Genomic DNA, 24,212 nt, shown 5'->3' with positions numbered 1-24,212 from the left:
GCAAGCCTCCCCACCAACGGCAAGGTCCATGGTTGATGGGGGGAGGAAGGACAACATACAGGCTTCTATTATTTAAGAAGTCTTCAAGCCATTCATATATCTGTGAACATATTCCATATGCTTGTACCTTTGTTAACAACTGGCAATAGGGCACCTTGTCAAATGCTTTCGGGAAACCTAGAAATATGGAATCTGCCTGTTGCACATCATAGTGCTCGGTATATCATGTGAGAAAAGGGCAGTCTGAGTTTTGCACTAGCAATGCTTCCTAAAACGATGCTGGTTTATATACATAAGCTTCTCTGTTTCAAGAAAATTTATTATATTCGAACTGAGAATATGTTCAAGGATTCTGCAGCAAGCTGATGTTTGGAATATTGGTCTGTAATTTTGCGGGCCCATTCTTTTGTTCTTCTGGTATATGAGAGTCCCCTGCACTTTTTTCTGGGCGCTTGGGACTTTACACTGGGTGGGAGACTCACAATAAATGCAGGGTAGGTAAGGGGTCATTGCTGTAGAGTACTGTTTGAAAATCCGAATTTGGATTCCATCCGGACCTGGTGACTTATTTGCTTTAAAAGCTTTCAGTTGTTTCAGTACGCCAGTGATGGTTACTACTGTGTCATCCATACGGAAGTCTGTTCGATGCCAAACAATGGTATGTTTGTACAATTCTCTTATGTGAAAGATTTTGTAAACATGAAATTTAAAACATTGGCTTTCGTTTTGCTATCTGCAACTGACATACCAGACTGATCAAGTGACTGTATGGAAGCTGTAGACCCACTTAGTGATTTTACATGGGACCACCTCTTGTATTCTCTACCAAATACTTTGCCTGAGGTATGTCGGTGGTAGTAGTTGTACGTGTCATGCATAGATCTTTTCACAGACACATGAATCTCTACTAACCTTTGCTTGTCGTAATTTGTGCATTCTGTTTTGAACAGTGTGTGCAACAGCCTCCGCTTCCTCAGCATTTTCTGAATCTTGTTGTTAAACCTTTATGGGTATTCTGACCTTAATCCACTTACTAGGCACTTAATTCTCCGTATCACGATTTATAGTTTGCTTAACCTTTCCCACGATTCCTCTACATCCATCGTACTGGAACTGAGTGACGTCAGTTCACTGTCTAAGTGAGATGCTACCACCTGCTTATCTGCTCTTTCTAGCGGAAACACTCCTAGCTTTCTTAACTGATTTGTTAACCCTTGTAACCAGAATTGTTATAATGACATCATGATCGTTAGTCCGTATTCCTATACTGACGCCGATAAAGCCTGGTCTATTTGTAGCTACAAGGTCTAAGATATAGGGGCTAGATCGTCAACTATGCCTTTTGTGGTTACACAGGGCAGCTTCCTACACAGTGTGTTCATTTCCCTCTTTGAGGAATCTCTGTTATCCACCTAAAACAATCAATTCCTTTTCTAGTCATTGATGAATGTTCATATTGTCTCACACTAAGAGCATTCTTAGATAATCTTCCAGTACTTAACATTCCCCCCTCCCCAAATGTATTACTTCTGGGACTTCTCAGGTATCTTTCTTCAGATTGATTCCCACTTCTGTAATTGTGCCATGAAAAACCTCTGTCCGTAACAAACCCAATAACAGCAATACAACTAAGTTGACATCTGTGACCTAATGTGCCTCAAAAGGACCAACTTACAGCCTTGGCGTCTGTGTATGTTACATCAACAGTGAGAAGCAGAAGTTATTCAAATGTTAATCTTCTCAGAGCCTATACTGACAGACAGTATCCTTTCAGCTAGTCCCAGAATACACTACTTCTTTTTTTGTACAAGAATACCATTTGCGGACCAGTACTCCGCTATCTACATCTACATTTATACTCCGCAATCCACCTAACGGTGTGTGGCGGAGGGCACTTTACGTGCCACTGTCATTACCTCCCTTTTCTGTTCCAGTCGCGTACGGTTTGCGGGAAGAACGACTGCCAGAAAGCCTCCGTGCGCGCTCGAATCTCTCTAATTTTACATTCGTGATCTCCTCGGGAGGTATAAGTAGGGGGAAGCAATATATTCGATACCTCACCCAGAAATGCACCCTCTCGAAACCTGGCGAGCAAGCTACACCGCGATGCAGAGCACCTCTCTTGCAGAGTCTGCCACTTGAGTTTGCTAAACATCTCCGTAACGCTATCACGGTTACCAAATAATCCTGTGACGAAACGCGCCGCTCTTCTTTCGATCTTCTCTATCTCCTCCATCAACGCGATCTGGTACGGACCCCACACTGATGAGCAATACTCAAGTATAGGTCGAACAAGTGTTTTGTAAGCCACCTCCTTTGCTGATGGACTACATTTTCTAAGGACTCTCCCAGTGAATCTCTCAACCTGGTACCCGCCTTACCAACAATTAATTTTATATGATCATTCCACTTCAAATCATTCCGCACACATACTCCCAGATATTTTACAGAAGTGACTGCTACCAGTGTTTGTTCCGCTATCATGTAATCATACAATAAAGGATCCTTCTTTCTATTATTCGCAATACATTACATTTGTCTATGTTAAGGGTCAGTTGCCACTCCCTGCACCAAGTGCCTGTCCGCTGCAGATCTTCCTGCATTTCGCTACAATTTTCTAATGCTGCAACTTCTCTGTATACTACAGCATCATCCACGAAAAGCCGCATGGAACTTCCGACACTATCTACTGGGTCATTTATATATATTGTGAAAAGCAATGGTCCCATAACACTCCCCTGTGGCACGCCAGAGGTTACTTCAACATCTGTAGACGTCTCTCCATTGATAACAACATGCTGTGTTCTGTTGGCCAAAAATTCTTCAATCCAGCCACACAGCTGGTCTGATATTCCGTAGGCTCTTACTTTGTTTATCAGGCGACAGTGCGGAACTGTATCGAACGCCTTCCGGAAGTCAAGGAAAATAGCATCTACCTGGGAGCCTGTATCTAATATTTTCTGGGTCTCATGAACAAATAAAGCGAGTTGAGTCTCACACGATCGCTGTTTACGGAATCCATGTTGATTCCTACAGACTACATTCTGGGTTTCCAAAAACGACATGATACTCGAGCAAAAAACATGTTCTAAAATTCTACAACAGATCGACGTCAGAGATATAGGTCTAGATTAGATTTAGATTAGGTTAATACTAGTTCCATGGATCATGAATACGATATTTCGTAATGATGTGGAACGAGTCGAATTTTCCAATACATGACATAATTAGGTTAATTTAACAACATACTTAAGTAAGTTTTTTTTTTCCTTAATTTATATCTAAAAATTCCTCTATGGAGTAGGAGGAGTTGTCATTCAGAAATTCTTTTAATTTCTTCTTAAATACTTGTTGGTTATCTGTCAGACTTTTGATACTATTTGGTAAGTGACCAAAGACTTTAGTGCCAGTATAATTCACCCCTTTCTGTGCCAAAGTTAGATTTAATCTTGAATAGTGAAGATCATCCTTTCTCCTAGTATTGTAGCTATGCACACTGCTATTACTTTTGAATTGGGTTTGGTTGTTAATAACAAATTTCATAAGAGAGTATATATACTGAGAAGCTAGTGTGAATATCCCTAGATCCTTAAATAAATGTCTGCAGGATGATCTTGGGTGGACTCCAGCTATTATTCTGATTACACGCTTTTGTGCAATAAATACTTTATTCCTCAGTGATGAATTACCCCAAAATATGATGCCATATGAAAGCAATGAGTGAAAATAGGCGTAGTAAGCTAATTTACTAAGATGTTTATCACCAAAATTTGCAATGACCCTTCTTGCATAAGTAGCTGAACTGAAACGTTTCAGCAGATCATCAATGTGTTTCTTCCAATTTAATCTCTCATCAATGGACACACCTAAAAATTTGCAATATTCTACCTTAGCTATATGCTTCTGATTAAGGTCTATATTTATTAATGGCGTCATACCATTCACTGTACGGAACTGTATGTACTGTGTCTTATCAAAATTCAGTGAGAGTCCGTTTACAAGGAACCACTTAGTAATTTTCTGAAAGACAGTATTGACAATTTCATCAGTTAATTCTTGTTTGTCAGGTGTGATTACTATACTTGTATCATCAGCAAAGTGAACTAACTTTGCCTCTTCATGAATATAGAATGGCAAGTCATTAATATATAATAAGAACAACAAAGGACCCAAGACTGACCCTTGTGGAACCCCATTCTTGATAGTTCCCCAGTTTGAGGAATGTGCTGATCTTTGCATGTTACGAGAACTACTTATTTCAACTTTCTGCACTCTTCCAGTTAGGTACGAATTAAACCATTTGTGCACTGTCCCACTCATGCCACAATACTTGAGCTTGTCTAGCAGAATTTCATGATTTACACAATCAAAAGCCTTTGAGAGATCACAAAAAATCCCAATGGGTGGTGTTCGGTTATTCAGATCATTCAAAATTTGACTGGTGAATGCATATATGGCATTTTCTGTTGAAAAACCTTTCTGGAAACCAAACTGACATTTTGTTAGTACTTCATTTTTACAGATATGTGAAGCTACTCTTGAATACATTACTTTCTCAAAAATTTTGGATAAAGCTGTTAGAAGGGAGATTGGACGGTAATTGTTGACATCAGATCTATCCCCCTTTTTATGCAAAGGTATAACAATAGCATATTTCAGTCTATCAGGGAAAATGCCCCGTTCCAGAGAGCTATTACACAGGTGGCTGAGAATCTTACTTATCTGTTGAGAACAAGCTTTTAGTATTTTGCTGGAAATGCCATCAATTCCATGTGAGTTTTTGCTTTTAAGCAAGTTTATTATTTTCCTAATTTCAGAGGGAGAAGTGGGTGAGATTTCAATTGTATCAAATTGCATAGGTATGGCCTCTTCCATTAACAGCCTAGCATCTTCTAATGAACACCTGGATCCTACTATATCCACAACATTTAGAAAATGATTATTAAAAATATTTTCAACTTCTGACTTTTTGTTCGTAAAGTTTTCATTCAATTTGATGGTAATACTGTCTTCCTCTGCTCTTGGTTGACCTGTTTCTCTTTTAATAATATTCCAAATTGTTTTAATTTTATTATCAGAGTTGCTGATTCCAGACATGATACACATACTCCTGGATTTTTTAATAACTTTTCTTAATATAACACAGTAGTTTTTATAATTTTTGATAGTTTCTGGGTCACTACTCTTTCTTGCTGTCAGATACATTTCCCTTTTCCGGTTACATGATATTTTTATACCCTTAGTAAGCCATTGTTTGTCACACGTTTCTTACGAGTATATTTAACTATTTTCTTGGGGAAGCAGTTTTCAAATGCATTTACAAAAATGTCATGAAATAAATTATATTTTAAATTGGCATCAGGTTCACGGTACACCTCATCCCAGTCTAACTGCTGTAGGCTTTCCCTGAAATTTGCAATTGTTAAATCGTTGACTGGACGTACTACTTTGGAGGACTGTTTAGTATTGCTGAATGGAGCTATGTCATATATTGTAACTAGCTGTGCACCATGATCAGAAAGACCATTCTCAACAGGCTGAGCATTTATCTGGTTAAACTTATCTTGGTCTATAAAGAAGTTATCTATCAGCGAGCTGCTATCCTTTACCACCCGAGTAGGAAAATCAATAACGGGTGACAAATTGAAAGAACCGAGTAATACTTCAAGGTCATTTTTCCTATTACCCTCTTTCAGAGAATCTACATTGAAGTCCCCACAAATAATAATTTGCTTCCCCCTGTCTGACAGATAGCACAACAAGGAGTCCAAATTTTTCAGAAATAGATGAAAATTTCCTGATGGGGACCTATATACAGTTACAATTATAAATGTGCCTTTATTTAATTTAAGCTCACAGGCACATGCTTCTATATGTTTCTCTACACAAAACTTTTTTGTTTCTATACTTTTTGCACAATGATAACTTTTGACATATATGGCAACTCCTCCTTTCTCCATATTTTCTCTCATTACATGTGCAGAGAGCTTATATCCACTTACATTTACCTTATCCATATCAGTAACAATGTGATGCTCAGACAGGCATAGTATATCTATTTCATTCTCAGCTTCTAAATCTTCTAAACAGTTTAGTTTTGCGCATCTGCTCGACGACCCTTCTTGAAGACTGGGACTACCTGTGCTCTTTTCCAATCATTTGGAACCTTCCGTTCCTCTAGAGACTTGCGGTACACCGCTGTTAGAAGGGGGGCAAGTTCTTTCGCGTAATCTGTGTAGAATCGAATTGGTATCCCGTCAGGTCCAGTGGACTTTCCTCTGTTGAGTGATTCCAGTTGCTTTTCTATTCCTTGGACACTTATTTCGATGTCAGCCATTTTTTCGTTAGTGCGAGGATTTAGAGAAGGAACTGCAGTGTGGTCTTCCTCTGTGAAACAGCTTTGGAAAAAGGTGTTTAGTATTTCAGCTTTACGCATGTCATCCTCTGTTTCAAAGCCATCATCATCCCGGAGTATCTGGATATGCTGTTTCGAGCCACTTACTGATTTAACATAAGACCAGAACTTCCTAGGATTTTCTGTCAAGGCGGTACATAGAATTTTACTTTCGAATTCACTGAACACTTCACGCATAGCCCTCCTTACGCTAACTTTGACATCGTTTAGCTTCTGTTTGTCTGAGAGGTTTTGGCTGCGTTTAAACTTGGAGTGAAGCTCTCTTTGCTTTCGCAGTAGTTTCCTACCTTTGTTGTTGAACCACGGTGGGTTTTTCCCATCCCTCACAGTTTTACTCGGCACGTACCTGTCTAAAACGCATTTTACGATTGCCTTGAACTTTTTCCATAAACACTCAACATTGTCAGTGTCTGAACAGAAATTTTCGTTTTGATCTGTTTGGTAGTCTGAAATCTGCCTTCTATTACTCTTTCTAAACAGATAAACCTTCCTCCCTTTTTTTATATTCCTATTAACTTCTATATTCAGGGATGCTGCAATGGCCTTATGATCACTGATTCCCTGTTCTGCACTTACAGAGTCGTTTGTTATCAGTATGTCCAAGATGTTATCTCCACAAGTCGGTTCTCTGTTTAATTGCTCGAGGTAATTTTCGGATAGTGCACTCAGTATAATGTCACTCGATGCTCTGTCCCTACCACCCGTCCTAAACCTGAGTGTCCCAGTCTATATCTGGTAAATTGAAATCTCCACCTAAGACTATAACATGCTGAGAAAATTTATGTGAAATGTATTCCAAATTTTCTCTCAGTTGTTCTGCCACTAATGCTGCTGAGTCGGGAGGTCGGTAAAAGGAGCCAATTATTAACCTAGCTCGGTTGTTGAGTGTAACCTCCACCCATAATAATTCACAGGAACTATGCACTTCTACTTCACTACAGGATAAACTACTACTAACAGCGACAAACACGCCACCACCGGTCGCATGCAATCTATCCTTTCTAAACACCGTCTGTGCCTTTGTAAAAATTTCGGCAGAATTTATCTCTGGCTTCAGCCAGCTTTCTGTACCTATAACGATTTCAGCTTCGGTGCTTTCTATCAGCGCTTGAAGTTCCGGTACTTTACCAATGCAGCTTCGACAGTTTACAATTACAATACCGATTGCTGATTGGTCCCCGCATGTCCTGACTTTGCCCCGCACCCTTTGAGGCTGTTGCCCTTTCTGTACTTGCCCGAGGCCATCTAACCTAAAAAACCGCCCAGTCCACGCCACACAACCCCTTCTACCCGTGTAGCCGCTTGTTGAGTGTAGTGGACTCCTGACCTATCCAGCGGAACCCAAAACCCCACCACCATATGGCGCAAGTCGAGGAATCTGCAGCCCACACGGTTGCAGAACCGTCTCAGCCTCTGATTCAGACCCTCCACTCGGCTCTGTACCAAAGGTCCGCAGTCAGCCCTGTCGACGATGCTGCAGATGGTGAGCTCTACTTTCATCCCGCTAGCGAGACTGGTAGTCTTCACCAAATCAGATAGCCGCCGGAAGCCAGAGAGGATTTCCTCCGATCCATAGCGACACACATCATTGGTGCCGACATGAGCGACCACCTGCAGATGGGTGCACCCTGTACCCTTCATGGCATCCGGAAGGACCCTTTCCACATCTGGAATGACTCCCCCTGGTATGCAAACGGAGTGCACATTGGTTTTCTTCCCATCTCTTGCTGCCATATCCCTAAGGGGCCCCATTACGCGCCTGACGTTGGAGGTCCCAACTACCAGTAAGCCCACCCTCTGTGACCCCCCGGATCTTACAGACTGAGGGGCAACCTCTGGAACAGGACAAGAAGCCATGTCCGACCGAAGATCAGTATCAGCCTGAGACAGAGTTTGAAGCCGGTTTGTCAGACAAACTGGAGAGGCCTTCCATTCAGCCCTCCGGAATGTCTTTCGTCCCCTGCCACACCTCAAGACGACCTCCCACTCTACCACAGGTGAGGGATCAGCCTCAATGTGGGCAGTATCCCGGGCAGCCACAGTCGTAGTCCGATCGGGGGATGCGTGGGACAAGCTGGCCGTCCCTGACAAACCCCCATGCGGACCCCCACAGTGATGCTCATTGGCAACAGCCTCAAGCTGTGTGACTGAAGCCAACACTGCCTGAAGCTGGGATGCTAACTCAGCCTGCATCCGAACACAGCAGTTGCAGTCCCTATCCATGCTATAAACTGTTGTGCAAAGAACGTCTGAACTAATCTACAGAGAGCACAAACAAATACACACAAAATTTAAATGGTTATTAAAATACAAGATTGCCTAGTCAATGCAGTAATGCTGCTACTTGCGCACTGCTGACACACTGCCCGGCGGCGGAAGGAGACTATGCGATTTTACACTATTCAGGTACTAAAACGCGATGCTACAACTCTCAAATACTATAATACGCCCGAAATTTATGAATTAAACAATGCAAGTACCAAAAACACCCAAAGAAATTAAGAATTAAACTATGTAACAAATAAGTGAGCTAGGGGTATACGACTTTCTGCTGGCAGCTGCTTATCCAACGGCGGCAGGGAGCACACTGGCTGTGACCAACAGACACTGGCTGTTCAAAACAAAAACAGAAGACAGACGACTACGCGAATTTACATTATTCAGGTACTAAAACGATGCTAAAACTCTCAGAACTATAATATGCCCGAAATTTATGAATTAAACAATGCAAGTACCAAAAACACGCAAAGAAATTAAGAATTAAACTATGTAACAAATAAGTGAGCTAGGAGTATATGACTTTCTGCTGGCAGCTGCTTATCCAACCGCGGCAGGGAGCACACATGCATTGAGAAACTCTTCCACACCTGTTGCCTTTTAATGCCTACCTTTTTACCTTGATGTGAAGGATGTCCTCCTCATATTCTATCATGAGCCCCAAAAGTTAAAATCTATCACAACCCATCCTATTCTAGTACATCCATATTCTACTCCCGTTCCCAGTCCTGCGTTTGATGGTTCATTCTTCTGTCAAGAACAGGACCTTTCCCGTATACTTACTCATGTCATCCTATTGCAGTACTGTCAGTAGGCATGCCTATCCAGTTAGTAGTATGGCCAAATGTGAAAGCTCTCCTTTTGATCTGCCGTCCGAGATGCAACTACTGCGTACATTTTTATGCAGAAATTACTACTAGTCAGCTGCATACCCACATAAATGTACAAATGGCAGCTACTGACATCCTGTACACACCACCACCAGTGATTCAACAGCTGCTCCAACACTCACGCTGTTAAACTCCTCAAGTTCATAACCAGCAGCTTTGAACTGTGCAGCATATCTTCCATTCCTGCGAAATCCCCCACCCTGCTCCCAATCTGTTTCCGTCCCACTCCTTGATCACTTTAACCTTATCCTTTTCGTCTCTTTCTCTCTCTCTCTCATTCTTGCTCCCGTCCTACACTGTCATATGATTGTAGATGTTATTTTACCATAGCAAAGTGACTTTCACAGTGAGTGTGTTCACATCAAAGAGACACTGATGAGGATAGAAAAAAAAGGCAAATCGGATCACAGATGTCAAAACAGTTGTATTGCTGGCAGTTAGTGGGTTTGTTATGGGCAGAGGTCTTTAATGGGACAATTACAGAGGTGGGAATCAATTTGCAGAAATGACGATGGAAAGAAAAAAGTGCTGTGCTTTGAACGTATTTTGTGGACATCCACCCCCCACCCCTCCCGTATTACTCTGTTTCCTTACTGCGAAAGAGGAGACACATTAAGCAAGCAGTATCTGGATTCCATCACTGCTGTAACTGCCAATATTCATTATAGGCATCGTTTTGATGTATCAAATTTTCCTGAGTCATACCCTTCAGTTGTAACATATGAATGTGGAGCAGTACTGCGATTATAAGAGAGTTCAGCAGAAGGGTGTTCCTGTAACAGTGCTCCAAGCAGCTGCTAACATGATTTTGCATTGCAAGAACTAAAGTGAGTGTCAGGCAGTGTCTGAAAGATGACCTACTGGAAAGTATGGGGGGGGGGGGGGGGGGGAGATTTTCACAAACAATTTTATCAGATTGTTTATTTGTGTGTTTTCACCACCAACTGCAATCTTGTATTCTTCCTATGTGGATAATACACACGTCAAAAAAAGTTTTGCATCACCCCGGTTCCCAGTACTCCCAAAGATAGACATTGACTGTGGATATTGTATCACAGACACAGTCCATTTGACTGTTCAGGGATGTCACTAAACCCGCACAAAGGTGTAAACAACCATGCAGGAGCACCGCCTATTAGATTGAGAGGGTCTGGCAGGCGATCAATTCCAGTCATTCCACCAGAAAGGAGGTACATGGCTCATGTTGTCTGCAGTTCAACGATGCCTAGATGGTCAATACCGCAGTTCGATCGCATCTGCATTGTTACTTTGTGCCAGGAAGGGCTCTCAACAAGGGAAGTGAACAGACATCTTAGAGTGAACCACAGCGATGTTGTTCGGACATGGAGGAGATACAGAGAGACAAGAACTGTCAATGGCATGCCTCGCGCAAGCCGCCCAAGAGATGCTACTGCAGTGGATGACCACTACCTATGGATTATGTGTAGGAGGAACCCTGACAGCAATGCTACCATGTTGAATAATGCTTTTCGAGAAGCCACAGGACGTCGTGTTAAGACTCCAGCCGTGCGCAATAGGCTGCATGATGCGCAACTTCATTCCAGACGTCCGTGGCAAGGTCCCTCTTTGCAACCATGACACCATTCAGTGTGGTACAGATGGGCCCAACAACATGCCGGATGGACCGCCCAGGATTGGCATCACGTTCTCTTCACCAATGAATGCCGCATATGCCTTCAACCAGACAATTGTCAGAGACATGTTTGGAGGCAACCCAGTCATGCAGATGCCTTAGACACACTGTCCAGGCGAGTGCAGCAAGGTGGAGTTTCCCTGCTGTTTTGGAGTATCATTATGTAGGGGTGATGTACGCTGCTGGTGGTCGTGGAAGGTGCCGTAATGGCTGTATGATATGTGAATGCTATCCTCCGACTGATAGTGTAATCATATCGGCAGCCTATTGGCGAGGCATGTGTCTTCATGGACGACAATTCGCACCTCCATCGTGCACATCTTGTGAATGACTTCATTTGGGGTAATGACATTGCTCAACTAATGGCCAGCATGTTCTGCAGACATGAATCCTATCGAACAGGCCTGGGATAGATTGAAAAGGGCTGTTTATGGACGACATGACCCACCAACCACTCTGAGGGATCTATGCCGAATAACCGTTGAGGAGTGGGGCAATTGGACCAACAGTGCCTTGATGAACTTGCGGATAGTATGCCACGATGAATTCTGAAGGTCTCGCTGTATGGTGGTACAACATGCAATGTGTGGTTTTTATGAGCAATAAAAAGGGCGGAAATGATGTTTACGTTGAACTCTATTCCAATTTTCTGTACAGGTTCCGGAACCGAGGTGATTCAAAACTTTTTTGATGTGTGTATTTTTATGAATGTAATTTTAATGCAGTCAGACTGTGGGCAAATTACTGAGTTAGACTCATGTTGCTGTCCTTTTACTGAATATCAGATACTGCTGTTTTCTTTTTAGAAGTCTAAAAGGTGGTTCACTCTGTCTCGGAAGATCTTTTTCTATAAATGAGCAATAACATTGACGGACAAGTCATCGTAGTGGGTCCAGTCAAAAAAATTGCATCATGATGTGAGCCACACTTCACCACCATAGTAATATTACTCCATTCCAACTTAAGTTTTTGAAACCTTTTCCTCCCAAGCATCTGTACCCATTTTATCAACTTTTTTGGTTTTCACCATCTCTTACTAAAATAATTTTGAAAATTCTGAAACCTACAAAATTAAGAATAAAAAAATAAAAAAGATATTCATATGTCAGTCACGTCCCCATTTCAATAGATAAGAAATAGCCTCCTCCCCTTCCACTGATGTTGCTCAGATACTTGTAATTTTATTATTCCGTATGACACATTCCCTCTGGTTAAATGTTAATTCAGTATATAGTATGTGTTTTTTCTTCGTGTATGCTTTTTCTGTTATTTCTACTTTAGGCGAATCGTGTAAAAGGCAACTAATTGTATTTTGAGTCTGTGGGCTAACCTGTGATCAAATTTAAAATTTAGTGTCTGTGTCATGTATTTCCTGTGTTGTTACTAGTTGTTTTAGCAGCAGCTGTAACAATGGTAGTTAGATTAAAGATGTCAATATTAAAATAATTAAAGGAAATTCCTGCCATGTTTTTATCATAAAATTTACATTTTCTGATTTACAGGGAGCCTGCTGACAAACTTATAAGACATCGTGCTTGTTCACTGAGAGATACTGCGTATACATTGATAAAAGCCCAAATGGATTCGGATTTTGAGGAGCAGTGTAAAGTTATAGCAAAAGCGAGAAGAGAGAGGGCAGAGTCTCCATCACGATTTGCACCTGAGTTTGTGCTCACCACAAATGAACAAACTTCAAGTAAAGGTAAATGCCATCTCTTTTTTAGATCCTTGATGTTAGCAGTAAATTTGAAAGTCTGATCCCTTTCATGTGTATCTGGTAAGCATTTGTAAGATAGTGTGTAAAATTTAAAATGCTTTTGGCATTTCATATTCAAGCATGAAAATTTGCTGTGTCAATTTAAGGGCCAATAAGTCTTGGGGGGGGGGGGGAGGGGGTAGTGGTGAGGGAGAGAAGGGTTCGTGGCCTCAGGCATTTATCAGTGAACATTCTCCCTCCTAAATCTTACATCATATTTTCCATTGCTTCAGTTGGTTGATATTTGTGTCCTGTCAGACAGTTACAGTAATATCCTTGCCTAGATAGCCTTGCTCTTAATTACTGTAGGCTGGAGACCAACTCCTGGTTCCGTAATGGACAGTAGATAGTATCACTTCTAGCTGAGTGCTGTGTACAGTGTGTATGGTTGTGAAGCAATTTAGTCATAGAATCAAATTGGCTTACAATTATCCACAAAAATATCTGTAACTGATCTCTCCAAGACACTGTCTGATGGAAGGGACATCCACCTCTGAATTCTACAATCCGCTGTCTGGTGGAGGGCACTTAGTATGCCATAATGGCAGTGTTAATTCACTTCCTTGCTATTCCACCCACAGGCAGTGCACAGGTATTACAACTACGAGGAAGTCACAATTTTATTTGATCAAAATTGGGCATATGTGTCACAGGGAGTTACCTCTCAATCCTTATTTGTACAAAATATGCTTAGTTCCAATAGGTCAGTCACTGTTTTATTATTTCAAACTAGCTGATTTTGGCCAGTGTCACCCATCTTCAGAAGAAACTTCCCAAAATCACTCAGTCTAAAATAAGACATGATGAAATAAAGCTCACCTTATATTAAAAAAATTTGACTGCCAATGGTTGATATTAAATATGGTTTTGCAGTTCTAGGCACTACAATCTGGAGCCGAGCGACCGCTACGGTCGCAGGTTCGAATCCTGCCTCGGGCATGGATGTGTGTGATGTCCTTAGGCTAGTTAGGTTTAATTAGTTCTGAGTTCTAGACGACTGATGACCTCAGAAATTAAGTCGCATAGTGCTCAGAGCCATTTGAAATATGGTTCTATTAGTCAGAAATAAAAATAGCGACTGACAGGCTGATAATAAGTCTACTTTGCCTAATTTTATTGCATATTCATTACGCAAGATGTCAATAGTAGGAAATCGTGTTTTTCTTGACTCCCCTTAGAACGTTGACACTCAGAATTTTTAAAATAATGTTTTTAATGATACAGATCATATTACCTTAATAATGTATGTAAAAGCTCTAGCTGGTTAATCGATATATTTAATAACTCCAGCTGATAAAGATGAAGTATCCACAGGTACCTGTCACTGAAAGTGTAACATAGCAATTCTGAGGTATTGTTAGTGATTAATGTGTTTCTTGTGGGCTGAGAGGAAGCGGAGATCAGTGTCCAGGAAGCTAAGCTTGTTGAGCGTAGAGGAGCAGGGTGAAGTATGTTTGGCAGTTGATGTTGAGATTTTTGGGGAAAGAACTATCCCCCACCTGTCCCGAATTAATTACTAATGTGCCATCATAGAACTTTTGAAACAAGCAAAAGATTTTAGTGTTGCTTGGCTAAGAGCAATTCTTGGAAGTGTTTCACAGACAAATTGACCGAAAATTTTTTTGGTGCTGATTTGTATCCCCCTCAGATATCATCAAGAGTGTCAATGAGTTCCGTGTCCCCCATTTGGTAAATGGATCACCATTAGTAGTATCACGTGCTTTCATCCCATGCATTTCATATCATAGCGTCTGTGGACCTCACCAGCCAAATACGGCCAACAAAAATTTTTTCATCAGTATGATTCAAACAAGTTACTTCATAATGTACAGGAAAGAAGCTATGCAGATTTGTTTTTAAGTGTGATCTTCAAAGGAGAAGAAATCAATAATTAAAATGTGGTTTCATGAACATGGTAGTACTGTCAACAATGAGATATGATCTTTCCGTGGGAGCATTATAGCCAACTTCAATTGTATCATTATGAGAGAAATAGTATTTAGTTGACTTTACTAGGTTTGGTTTGACTGTTGCATCTGAAGTGTTGGATTTTTAAGACACCATATCTTATGGAGTAAAAGACACTACGAGCTGTAAGATGCGCCTTAATTTTTAAGCATTTTTTTTTAAGTAACCTTTTTTTCATTTTCATTATTAGATTGCAAAGCTATACTAAAAAAAAGTTGGTCTATAAAACCGAACTGACCTTCAAGATGCCTGAAAATGATCATCTGAACTCTCTTCTTCCTCCTCCTATTTCGTCATCTTCGTTGTCCGCTTCATATATAAGATGATCTTCAATGCCATCAAGAGCATTACTTATTCCGCAGTTCTTGAAAGATTTAACAATTTCTTTCCTCACTCTAGACCATGGCTCTTTTATCCACTGACACGTTTGTTTGTAGGTCGTTTTTAAAGCTCTCTTCGTGTGAATTCATGTTGGGTTTTGTCCCTCATTCATTTGTCCCATTCCTCTCTCATATACTCTTTAAATGGTATATTTATTGACACATCAAGAGGTTGAAATTGTGAAGTAAGTCCTCCTGGAACAAAAGCAAGCTCTGTATTTCCCATTCTCAATTTCTCTTTCACAGAATTTTTCAAATGACTACTAAATTGATGTAGCTCGAGAAGGAAACTCTTCTACCGTAATGTACCTTTCCTTCTCACCCACACACTGTTAATCCATAATTTCATACCAGCCTCATCCATCCAACCCTTGTCATGTACAGTGTATTTCTTCATGTCCACTCGTTTTTATAGTTACAGTTTTAGCACCTGTTATGGCAACAGTTGTGTTACTAGGCATATCAAATGTCATAGGAGATTCATCCATATTCACTCTTTGGCTTAGTTACACACTGGTTTTCTTTTGATGTTGAACAATAAAGTGATGGTAATATAATATTTTCTTTTCATACTCTTGTGGTATTTTCTGAACAATTTTGGTTTTGATTCGCATGCTACGTCCATAAAGCTTCGTAAACCCGTAGCATCAACCAACTCCACCCTTATGTTAAAATCTGTTAAGTTCCACTGTAGCACTAGATTACAAGTATGTATTTGAATCGTTATTGTATTTATTGCAATGCCATTTTTTTAGAGTGTCCTTGAATCCATTTCAATACATCATCTTCTAGTTTTGGTCTGTTTCTTTCTTTGCGAAACTAGCTTCTAACAAAACGTTACACAGTTGCCAATAACTCAAATCACTTTCAATTCATCTTCGACTGCAGTGACACACCATAGGCTCGACAGTATACTGGGTGTGTGATGGTGGGGCAGGAGGCAGACAGTGTTGTCAAGCTTGTGAGTCCCTGAAGCTCATGTTTGTCACATTGGTACACTGCTGCTGCCAATTTAATCCAATGTTGCCAGATATAGGTTTCCCACAGCATTGAATAAATGGTCATTTTTAAGACTGGCAGGAATTTTAAATCAAACACTGGACATTTTTAGATTAATTTCAAGGTAAGGCGTACCTGAATATTGGAGGCAATTTTTCAAAGAAAAAAGTGCATCTTATAATCCATAAAATAGGGTATATATTTAGCTGATGATTTTTTAGATTAAAAGGGATTATCCAAATGTTTGCTGCGGAATCTCACAACTTTTTTAGTATATAATTTTATTTGCTGTATCACATCATCTTGTGCAGGTCCAGTGAAAAGGAGGGTAGTCTGTGGAAGAAGCTGTAAGGATTTGGAGGGGATGGGGTGCAGTTGGTTCTAACATATATCTTTCTTATGTATGTCTATAAAAAATGTTATTTGCTTGTTCTCAATTTAACTAACTTGGATTTTCTGTTTCCAGAAAATAGCCCAAAATTAGCAAGTACACCAGTTAAAGACTCAATGACTTCTACCGATACAAGTGGAGGAAATGGTTCAAATGAAATAACAGGTTTGTATTTGAAGACCTAAAGAACGCAAGGTGTAATCAAAGCATTCAGCGTAAATAGGGTTGTTAAATCTGTGTAGCAGATGTACAAGTATTTGGGAGGGGGGCAGCTTTGTTTTAGCATTAATAATGGATAACTTTTCACCTGAAAGATGATGATGACAATGTTCTTGCAGTATTAAAAAAAAGGTCTATCACACTCCTAAATGAAACTGGTTCCCATTATTTATTTATTTTGTCACATGTAGAAAAATTGTGATTTTTCTGTCCTCATTTCTACTATTTTAGTTCTGATTTTGATGTCAGTAATTCTTTTCTCCTTTATATGTGATCTGAAAGAGGTTAGTAATTTGCCACCCTACTTTTGGCTTACATAGGATATATTAAAAACAGTGAAGGCTGCATCTAGTGTGAACTTCCATGTGGCCTTTATCAAGTGACACTTCCATTATTTACATTTTTCATATCTAGGTAAACAGGTCTCAAATCACACTGTAAATTCAGTTTCTGTACCAGCTGTAAATACCCTTGCATTTTTTGCAAACAAATTTATTCAATTAACACTCCACGCGGGCTTGGTAGGCTTGACTGACTCCTCTTCCACAAGTTATTTCACTAGCTCTTATAAAGATAGCGGCCAATCACACTGCCAGTAACAATTCTCTTGCATTTTGGATCTACAGAGATACTCCCATGTGTTTCTGTTTTGAGATAATATACACATTTAGCAGAATGTAAACCTAATTTGACCACTTGAAAAGTAAAAAATTTGTGTCTTTAACCCTAGTAAAGTCAGCTTTTTTCAAAATGTAAAATGCAAATGTTATTTTAAAGCAAAAGTTTAGTGGAGTCTGAAATAAGATCAATGACCAATTTTCAAAGGGCAAAACAGTTAAAACATTGTACAGTGAAAGGAGTTTTCAAAGAAGTAAAAAGTGAACTTTAATCATTGTTCTTGCGTTGATAAAATAAATCTTCAGAACTGCTAATGACACAAAGAATTTCCAGACTATTGGAAGGAAAAAAAAAAAAAAAAAACAGGCTAACCAAGTAAAGTATACAATGACAATTCAAACACTGCAAAAAATGTCAGAGTCTAAATTTAAATGCTACCCAGTTGCTTCAGACTTTGCAGTGACATCACGTGTGAACCTCAGTATTCCAAATTGGAACATAACTACAAGTTTACGCACCAAAGGTATAGAAGTTAGCAAGGGAACACTTTGTGGGGAATGTGTTGTTCACAAAATGATGTAACAGAAAACATTGTTTTGTCAAACTACTAAAATAACTTGGATAGTGAATTCTGTAATTTTAACAGGGGGTTCAGTAAGACCTTAATTTTGGCCTAGAACTCGTGATAATTAGGGACAAATTGTAATATTTGGCATGCCTGTGGTCCAAACCAATATGTAGAACCTGACCTGAAAATTTTAATACGGGAAGAATACGCTGAAAGAAACATAGCGTCAGAATTTTAGCTGCTAAGGCACAGCGAAAGTATTTATTTATTTATTTATTTAAATGTTGAAAATTGTCAACTCTCTCTCTCTCTCTCTCTCTCTCTCTCTCTCTCTCTCTCTCTCTCTCTGACACAACAGAATATATCAAGTTGCCATGTACATCAGTGTGGGATGAATGGAGGGTTCAGTGACGAGCAAAATTTCAAACCAGTAACATGATTTCAAATTAGGCAGTTATTAGTGCAGCTCATATATCAGTGCCATCAGAACACTTACCCTAGTGAGCTGGTAAGTTTCATCTGCCAGTTATATGCACTTTTCTCCTCTACACATTGTGGTGTTTTCCTGCAACATTCTCATCCAGTCTGAAGTTGATCTCTTACTTAATGCACTTAACACTAATAAGATGTTAAAAATAATCTTTCCTTCCTGTTCCTCATTGGCATCACTACATGAATAAGGTGCACACATTGTTTACACCTGTAGTATGGGGCAGACTTACATCTCTCTTCTTTGTGGTATCAATATAAAAGCAGCTAAGGATAAGTGTGTGCATGTGTGTGTGTGTTTGTGTGTGTGTGCGCGCGCGTGCGTGTGTGCGCACACCTGCATATGTGCGAATTTATAATAATTTGTAGTTCATGTATAGGTTTCCCCAAGAGTCATTGGAAGTTCAACAGTGATTCATGCCTTTCAAAAAAGCGTCGTCGATCTGCTTGGTCAAGGGGCCTACTGAGACATAGCTCTGGCAAAAAGAAGAAGCATTGTGTTCGTCATGTGCTGTCTTTGAGTCCAAATGCTGGAAACAATAATTCTAATTCAGCATCCACGGTATGTAGATCACATTTTATAGTAATTTATTATGAGGCTGCATAAATGTAAATAAAGAGCAGGACTAATTCCACATTGTGTGTTCCTATGAAATACTGTAGTGTCCAAAGTTCCTGCCAAGTAGGATTGTACAAGATTAGATTAGGAGAATGGAAAGCTTTCATGTAGAACTTCTAATGATGCGAAGAAAACAATCAATAATTGTAGAAGTGACAGATGTTTAAGTTGAGTTGGTAGTTTTCGAGCTGTCATTAACTGTCTCAACAAGTGACTGGTACATTTTTGGTAATGAGAGTGGTGACATGTCATTGCAACAATTTACATTAATTTTGTGTAAGGATTAAACAGTTAATGTTGTAACATATAATGTATCACATATTGCCAAGATATTTTTGTTTTCTATCAACATTTTGTTTGCTTTATCTGATTGCAATAAGTTATGTTGAGATATTTATTTATTTTGCTGTAGAAACTGGATGCTGATAACATTGCGAAAGAAAGAGTAATCAATGGTCCATTGAATATTAAGGTTGAAGGAGGCAAAAAAATAAATGGAGAAAATGAACCACTTCACTTGGAGGGGAAAAGGAAATCAAAAGATGATTTAGGTAAGATATTTTGTTAAAGTAATTCACATTGCGATTTTAGAATTTGCGTGTAGGCAGACGGTTGGATTATTAATGGGTATTGCTTTATTTTATGTTTAATGCTAGAGTGCAAAGAATCTTCTTAAATTTCGTACATGAAATATGTGGAAAAGACTGTTTAGATCCTGAGTGTCCGCTATGAAAACCTGTTGATGCACTGTGTGTGTGTGTGTGTGTGTGTGTGTGTGTGTGTGTGTGTGTGTTTGGGTTAAAATAATAATGATAAGCTCTAGAAAGCCAGCAACAGCTCACATCTACCCCTCATTCATATTTCATTATATCTTGCATTGGGGATACATGTAAATATTTCAGCTCGTTCCAAATGTAATAAAACAATTGAGATATTGTTCCACGTATGTGTAATCTGAACGTGTTAACCAACTTGCTTGCCAGTATTCCAGTTTTCTAAAATATGCTATCAAGTGAGGTATAGTGTACAACTGTCTCACTCAACTGAAAGTGGCTTTTCATCTGCCTCCCCACCCTATGCAACATTGCAGTCAGACTATTTCCCTCTTAGCCCGAGGTATTCCTGCCTGTGGTCACACATTTCAGCCTTTATGTGATGGTCCTCTGTCAGATTTGACCTCCATCTTTCTAAATTTTCCGGAAGAGCAAGCCAATTGGGGAAGGACGACTTAACACGGTGCATCGTGCTCATCATGCATTGAGATCTTTAGCCCACTTTCTCGTTTTCGCGTTGCAGTCCCTCTCATTCTCCATCTCTTGGGTGAGGACACCTTCCCAGGTGCATTTTCCATCAAGCACTATGCAGTGTTGCTTTCTGTGCTGACAATGACCGTGGACTTCTTATCATCTCATATCCAGCACAGTAGCCTGTCCATTGTGGTGGGACTGCCATGTACCCCATTGGTTGTAGCCCCCCTGACAACACAGGAATCGCTCTGCTGATGCCTGTGTCGTTAGCTCCCCATGTATGCCCATTTCCCTCTGGCATCGGGACTCCCAGCAATGGCCATCCTGCCAGGTGGCCCTTGCTGAGGCTGTGGGAGGGCCCCTGGTCGGAGTGGGTGGCATCGGGTCAGATGACACACCCTGAAGTGTAGTACGTCATCTCTTGGTGATGGTCCGTCATCAGCAGTCTCTAAGCAAGCAAAGACTGACTTCAATGCTAAGAAATATGACCCCAAATCGTTCCCCTCCCTGGCCACACCATGGGAGGAATGCCAGGCTAAGGATGGCAGTGAAGCTTATTCACCCGGTACCTCGTATGTACGAGAGTTGGTGGGGAATCTTTCATGTCCATGAAGCCTCAGTTTTTGTGGTCCATTTGCAGGACAAGTTTGGGGAGGTGGAGGGCTTGTCCAAAATGAACTCTGAGTCAGTCTTGATAAAAACAGCATCCTCTTCCCAGTCATGGGCATTACTCACTTGTGACAAGTTGGGGGATGTTTCTGTTACCATCACGCCCCATAAGAGCTTAAATATGGTCCAAGGTATATTATTCCACAGGGAACTTCTTTTGCAATCTGACGACGAGCTGCGCCAATTTAGAGCAGTGAGGTGTTCATTACGTCCGGCGTGTCCATTGGGGTCCAAGGGATAATCAGGTTGCCACCAGTGCCTTCATCTTGGTCTTCTAGGGTGACACATTGCCCAAGAAGGTCAAGGTGATGGTCTACTGCTGTGACATCAAGCCATATATTCCTCCCCCAATGCAGTGCTTCAAGTGCTGGAAGTTCGGCCATGTGTCTTCCTGCTGTACATCCAGTGTCACAAGTCGAGATTGTGGACATCCATCACATCCCAATACTCCATATTCCTGCATCCCATCTGTATCAACTGGTGAGAGTATCATTTACCTTGCTCACCAGACTGCTGGATTTTACAGAAAGAGAGGAAAATCATGGAATATAAGACCCTGGACCGACTGACCTACACTGAGGCCAAGAGGAAATTTGAGTGCCTACATCCTGTGGCTGTGACCACCTCTTACGCCGCCACAACGAGAACTGTCGTCGCCCCATCAGTTCCTCACATTCCTGTCGCCTCTCAGAACCAGAGGACTACACCTGCACCCTTGATGATGGGGGGGGGGGGGGGGGGGGGCACTTCCCTCCCTTTTGATTATGCACCACCTACTTCAGGAGCTAAATCCCCCAACCACCAGGGATATTAGTCGCCACTTCTGAGCCAGAGAAGCGTAAGTCTTCTTCAGCTCCTCTCGCTAGGAAAAGGTCCCTTGAGTGTCTCCCTTCCCAGTTTTCTGCTAGTGCGAAAGATGACACCTGCCAGTGGCTGAAGAGCCCAAAAGCAGCTGGTCGTATGGCTTCACGCTCATCCTCAGTCCCGGAGACTGAATCATTGAAGTCCTCCTAGCCAGGGAAACCCAAGGAACAGCGAGAGAAATCGAAAAGAAGATCCCCAAGACCAAGGGAATTGCAGTGGCACCCACACCACTGCTACCTACAAGCTCTGCGTCTGAGGTAGAGATTCTGACGTCCACTGAGGACCTAGATCTCGCCGGACCGTCAGACACATTGGATATAGCCTGCTCAGGCAATAAGTCGGTGGCAGCAGGTTACTCTGAGGTGTAACCTTCCTCATTGAATGTTCCATGCCCTCCCAGTCTCATGATGACGTATTCCTCCAGTGGAATTGTGGCAGTTTTTCCCACTGCCTGGCTGAGCTACGGCAACTGTTAAGCTTAACACCTGCTTTCTGCATTGCCCTCCAGGAAACATGGTTCCCAGCAATGCGGACTCCAGCCCTCCAAGACTATAAGGGCTATCACAGGAACCGGAGCGACTATAATTTAGTGTCACATGGATTTTGCGTTTATGTCCTAAATTCAGTCTGTAGTGAAACTGTGTCCCATCAAACCTCTCTTGAAGCTGTGGCAGTCAAATGAGGACGACGCAGGAAATAACTGTCTGCAATTTATATCTTCCGCCAGATTGTGCAGTACCCCTGAATGTATTAGCTGCACTGGTTGATCAACACACTAAAACCTTTCCTACTTTTGGGAGATTTTAACACCCATAACCCATTGTGGGGTGGCACCGTGCTCACTAGCCGAGGAAGAGATGTCGAAACTTTTTACTGTCTCAGTTCGACCTCTGCCTCTTAAATACTGGGGCCGCCACACATTTCAGTGTCGTTCATGGTAGTTACCGTATTTACTCGAATCCAAGCCGCACCTGAAAAATGAGATTCAAAATCGAGGGGAAAAAAAATTCCCAAATCTAAGCCGCGCCTGAAATTGACTCGAAATTTGAGGGAGAGAAAAGTTTTAGGCCGCACCTCCAAATCGAAACAAAGTTGGTCCTTTTCTTTGATCTGATAAGTGCTGTTCTCTTTGTTATAGGTGTTTATGGCATTCTAAGCTGAAAATGCGTTATTATACTGTGTCATGCATTGTTTCTCGCATTCTGATAATGTGTGTTTACAACCTGTCACCGCTCGCGGCATGGCTTGCTTTTGTGCGCGCTACCACCGCTTACGATAAATAAAAAAGAGAGGAATTGTCTCATTAGCGAAACAATGGCAAGAGACTGCTATTTGTTGTTACTTATACTGCTGCTTTCTTTGATAATGATGAACAAGAACCAAATAATAGACTGCGTATCATAGAAGAGAGTTTAGCTAAAAAATTTCACCGTTTGAAAATCTTTACAGACGCCTCTTTTGTTCATTACATTCTGCACAGAAATTAGAGTCATCTTAGATTTAAAAATCTAGTCAATTGTCGTGCTTCATTTTTGACTGTATCACTATTAGGCATAAGAATAATACTAATATAAACATGACATGATGTGTATATTCTTCCGCGTTTGCTGTTGTCTCACACTAGTTTCGTAGTTTATTAGGCAGACAGGATTTAAATGAGATAGCAGCAAACACGAAAGAATACATGGCAAAATGTTTATATTCATATTATTCTTATGGTGAAGAGAATACTGCATGTGATTCACAATTCATAAAAGTTCTTATTAGCAACCATATCTTCTCACAGGTAGGAAAAAATTCAGAACGTAGAGTTGGCCATGACAAACATCCCTAACAGTCTTGCCAGTCGTATTTTCATAATACATTGAAATGCTGTTACATTCGATGATGAACAATACGGAATTTGTATTTACTTCGTTGGATAATGTATGAAATTGCAGTGGTCGAAACTCGGGGCGGAGAAAGAAGCTCGTCTTCCTCCTTTTTTTTAATTTATTTACTGACTCTGAGGTTTTGGCGCCAGTATTTATCTTTGTGCCTGCAAAGCATGCCTGTGTAGCGCTACATATATTCGACGGCAGAAATTAGTTGTGGCGGCACCTACCAACATTTTTCAGAATTTCTGTGTACTTTGCACTCGGTTCTAAGCCGCAGGCGGTTTTTTGGATTACAAAAACCAGAAAAAAAGT

At 40.8% G+C, this 24,212-nt stretch overlaps 1 protein-coding gene across 1 annotated transcript in view; it reads left to right on the top strand.

Annotated features, from left to right (window-relative positions):
* LOC126194705 (ATPase family AAA domain-containing protein 2-like) overlaps window positions 1–24,212 on the top strand; it is a 220,538-nt gene that overhangs the window by 146,896 nt on the left and 49,430 nt on the right. Inside the window, exons 19-22 of the mRNA XM_049932942.1 lie at window positions 12,739–12,938; window positions 16,806–16,895; window positions 19,005–19,186; window positions 19,656–19,794. Of these exons, the coding sequence (XP_049788899.1) occupies window positions 12,739–12,938; window positions 16,806–16,895; window positions 19,005–19,186; window positions 19,656–19,794 (611 nt within the window). The remainder of the gene's footprint in view (window positions 1–12,738; window positions 12,939–16,805; window positions 16,896–19,004; window positions 19,187–19,655; window positions 19,795–24,212) is intronic.

Source organism: Schistocerca nitens, chromosome 7 (assembly GCF_023898315.1).
Source record: "Schistocerca nitens isolate TAMUIC-IGC-003100 chromosome 7, iqSchNite1.1, whole genome shotgun sequence".
Taxonomy (NCBI): Eukaryota; Metazoa; Arthropoda; class Insecta; order Orthoptera; family Acrididae; genus Schistocerca; species Schistocerca nitens.
This window is presented reverse-complemented; position numbering and strand designations above follow the sequence as displayed.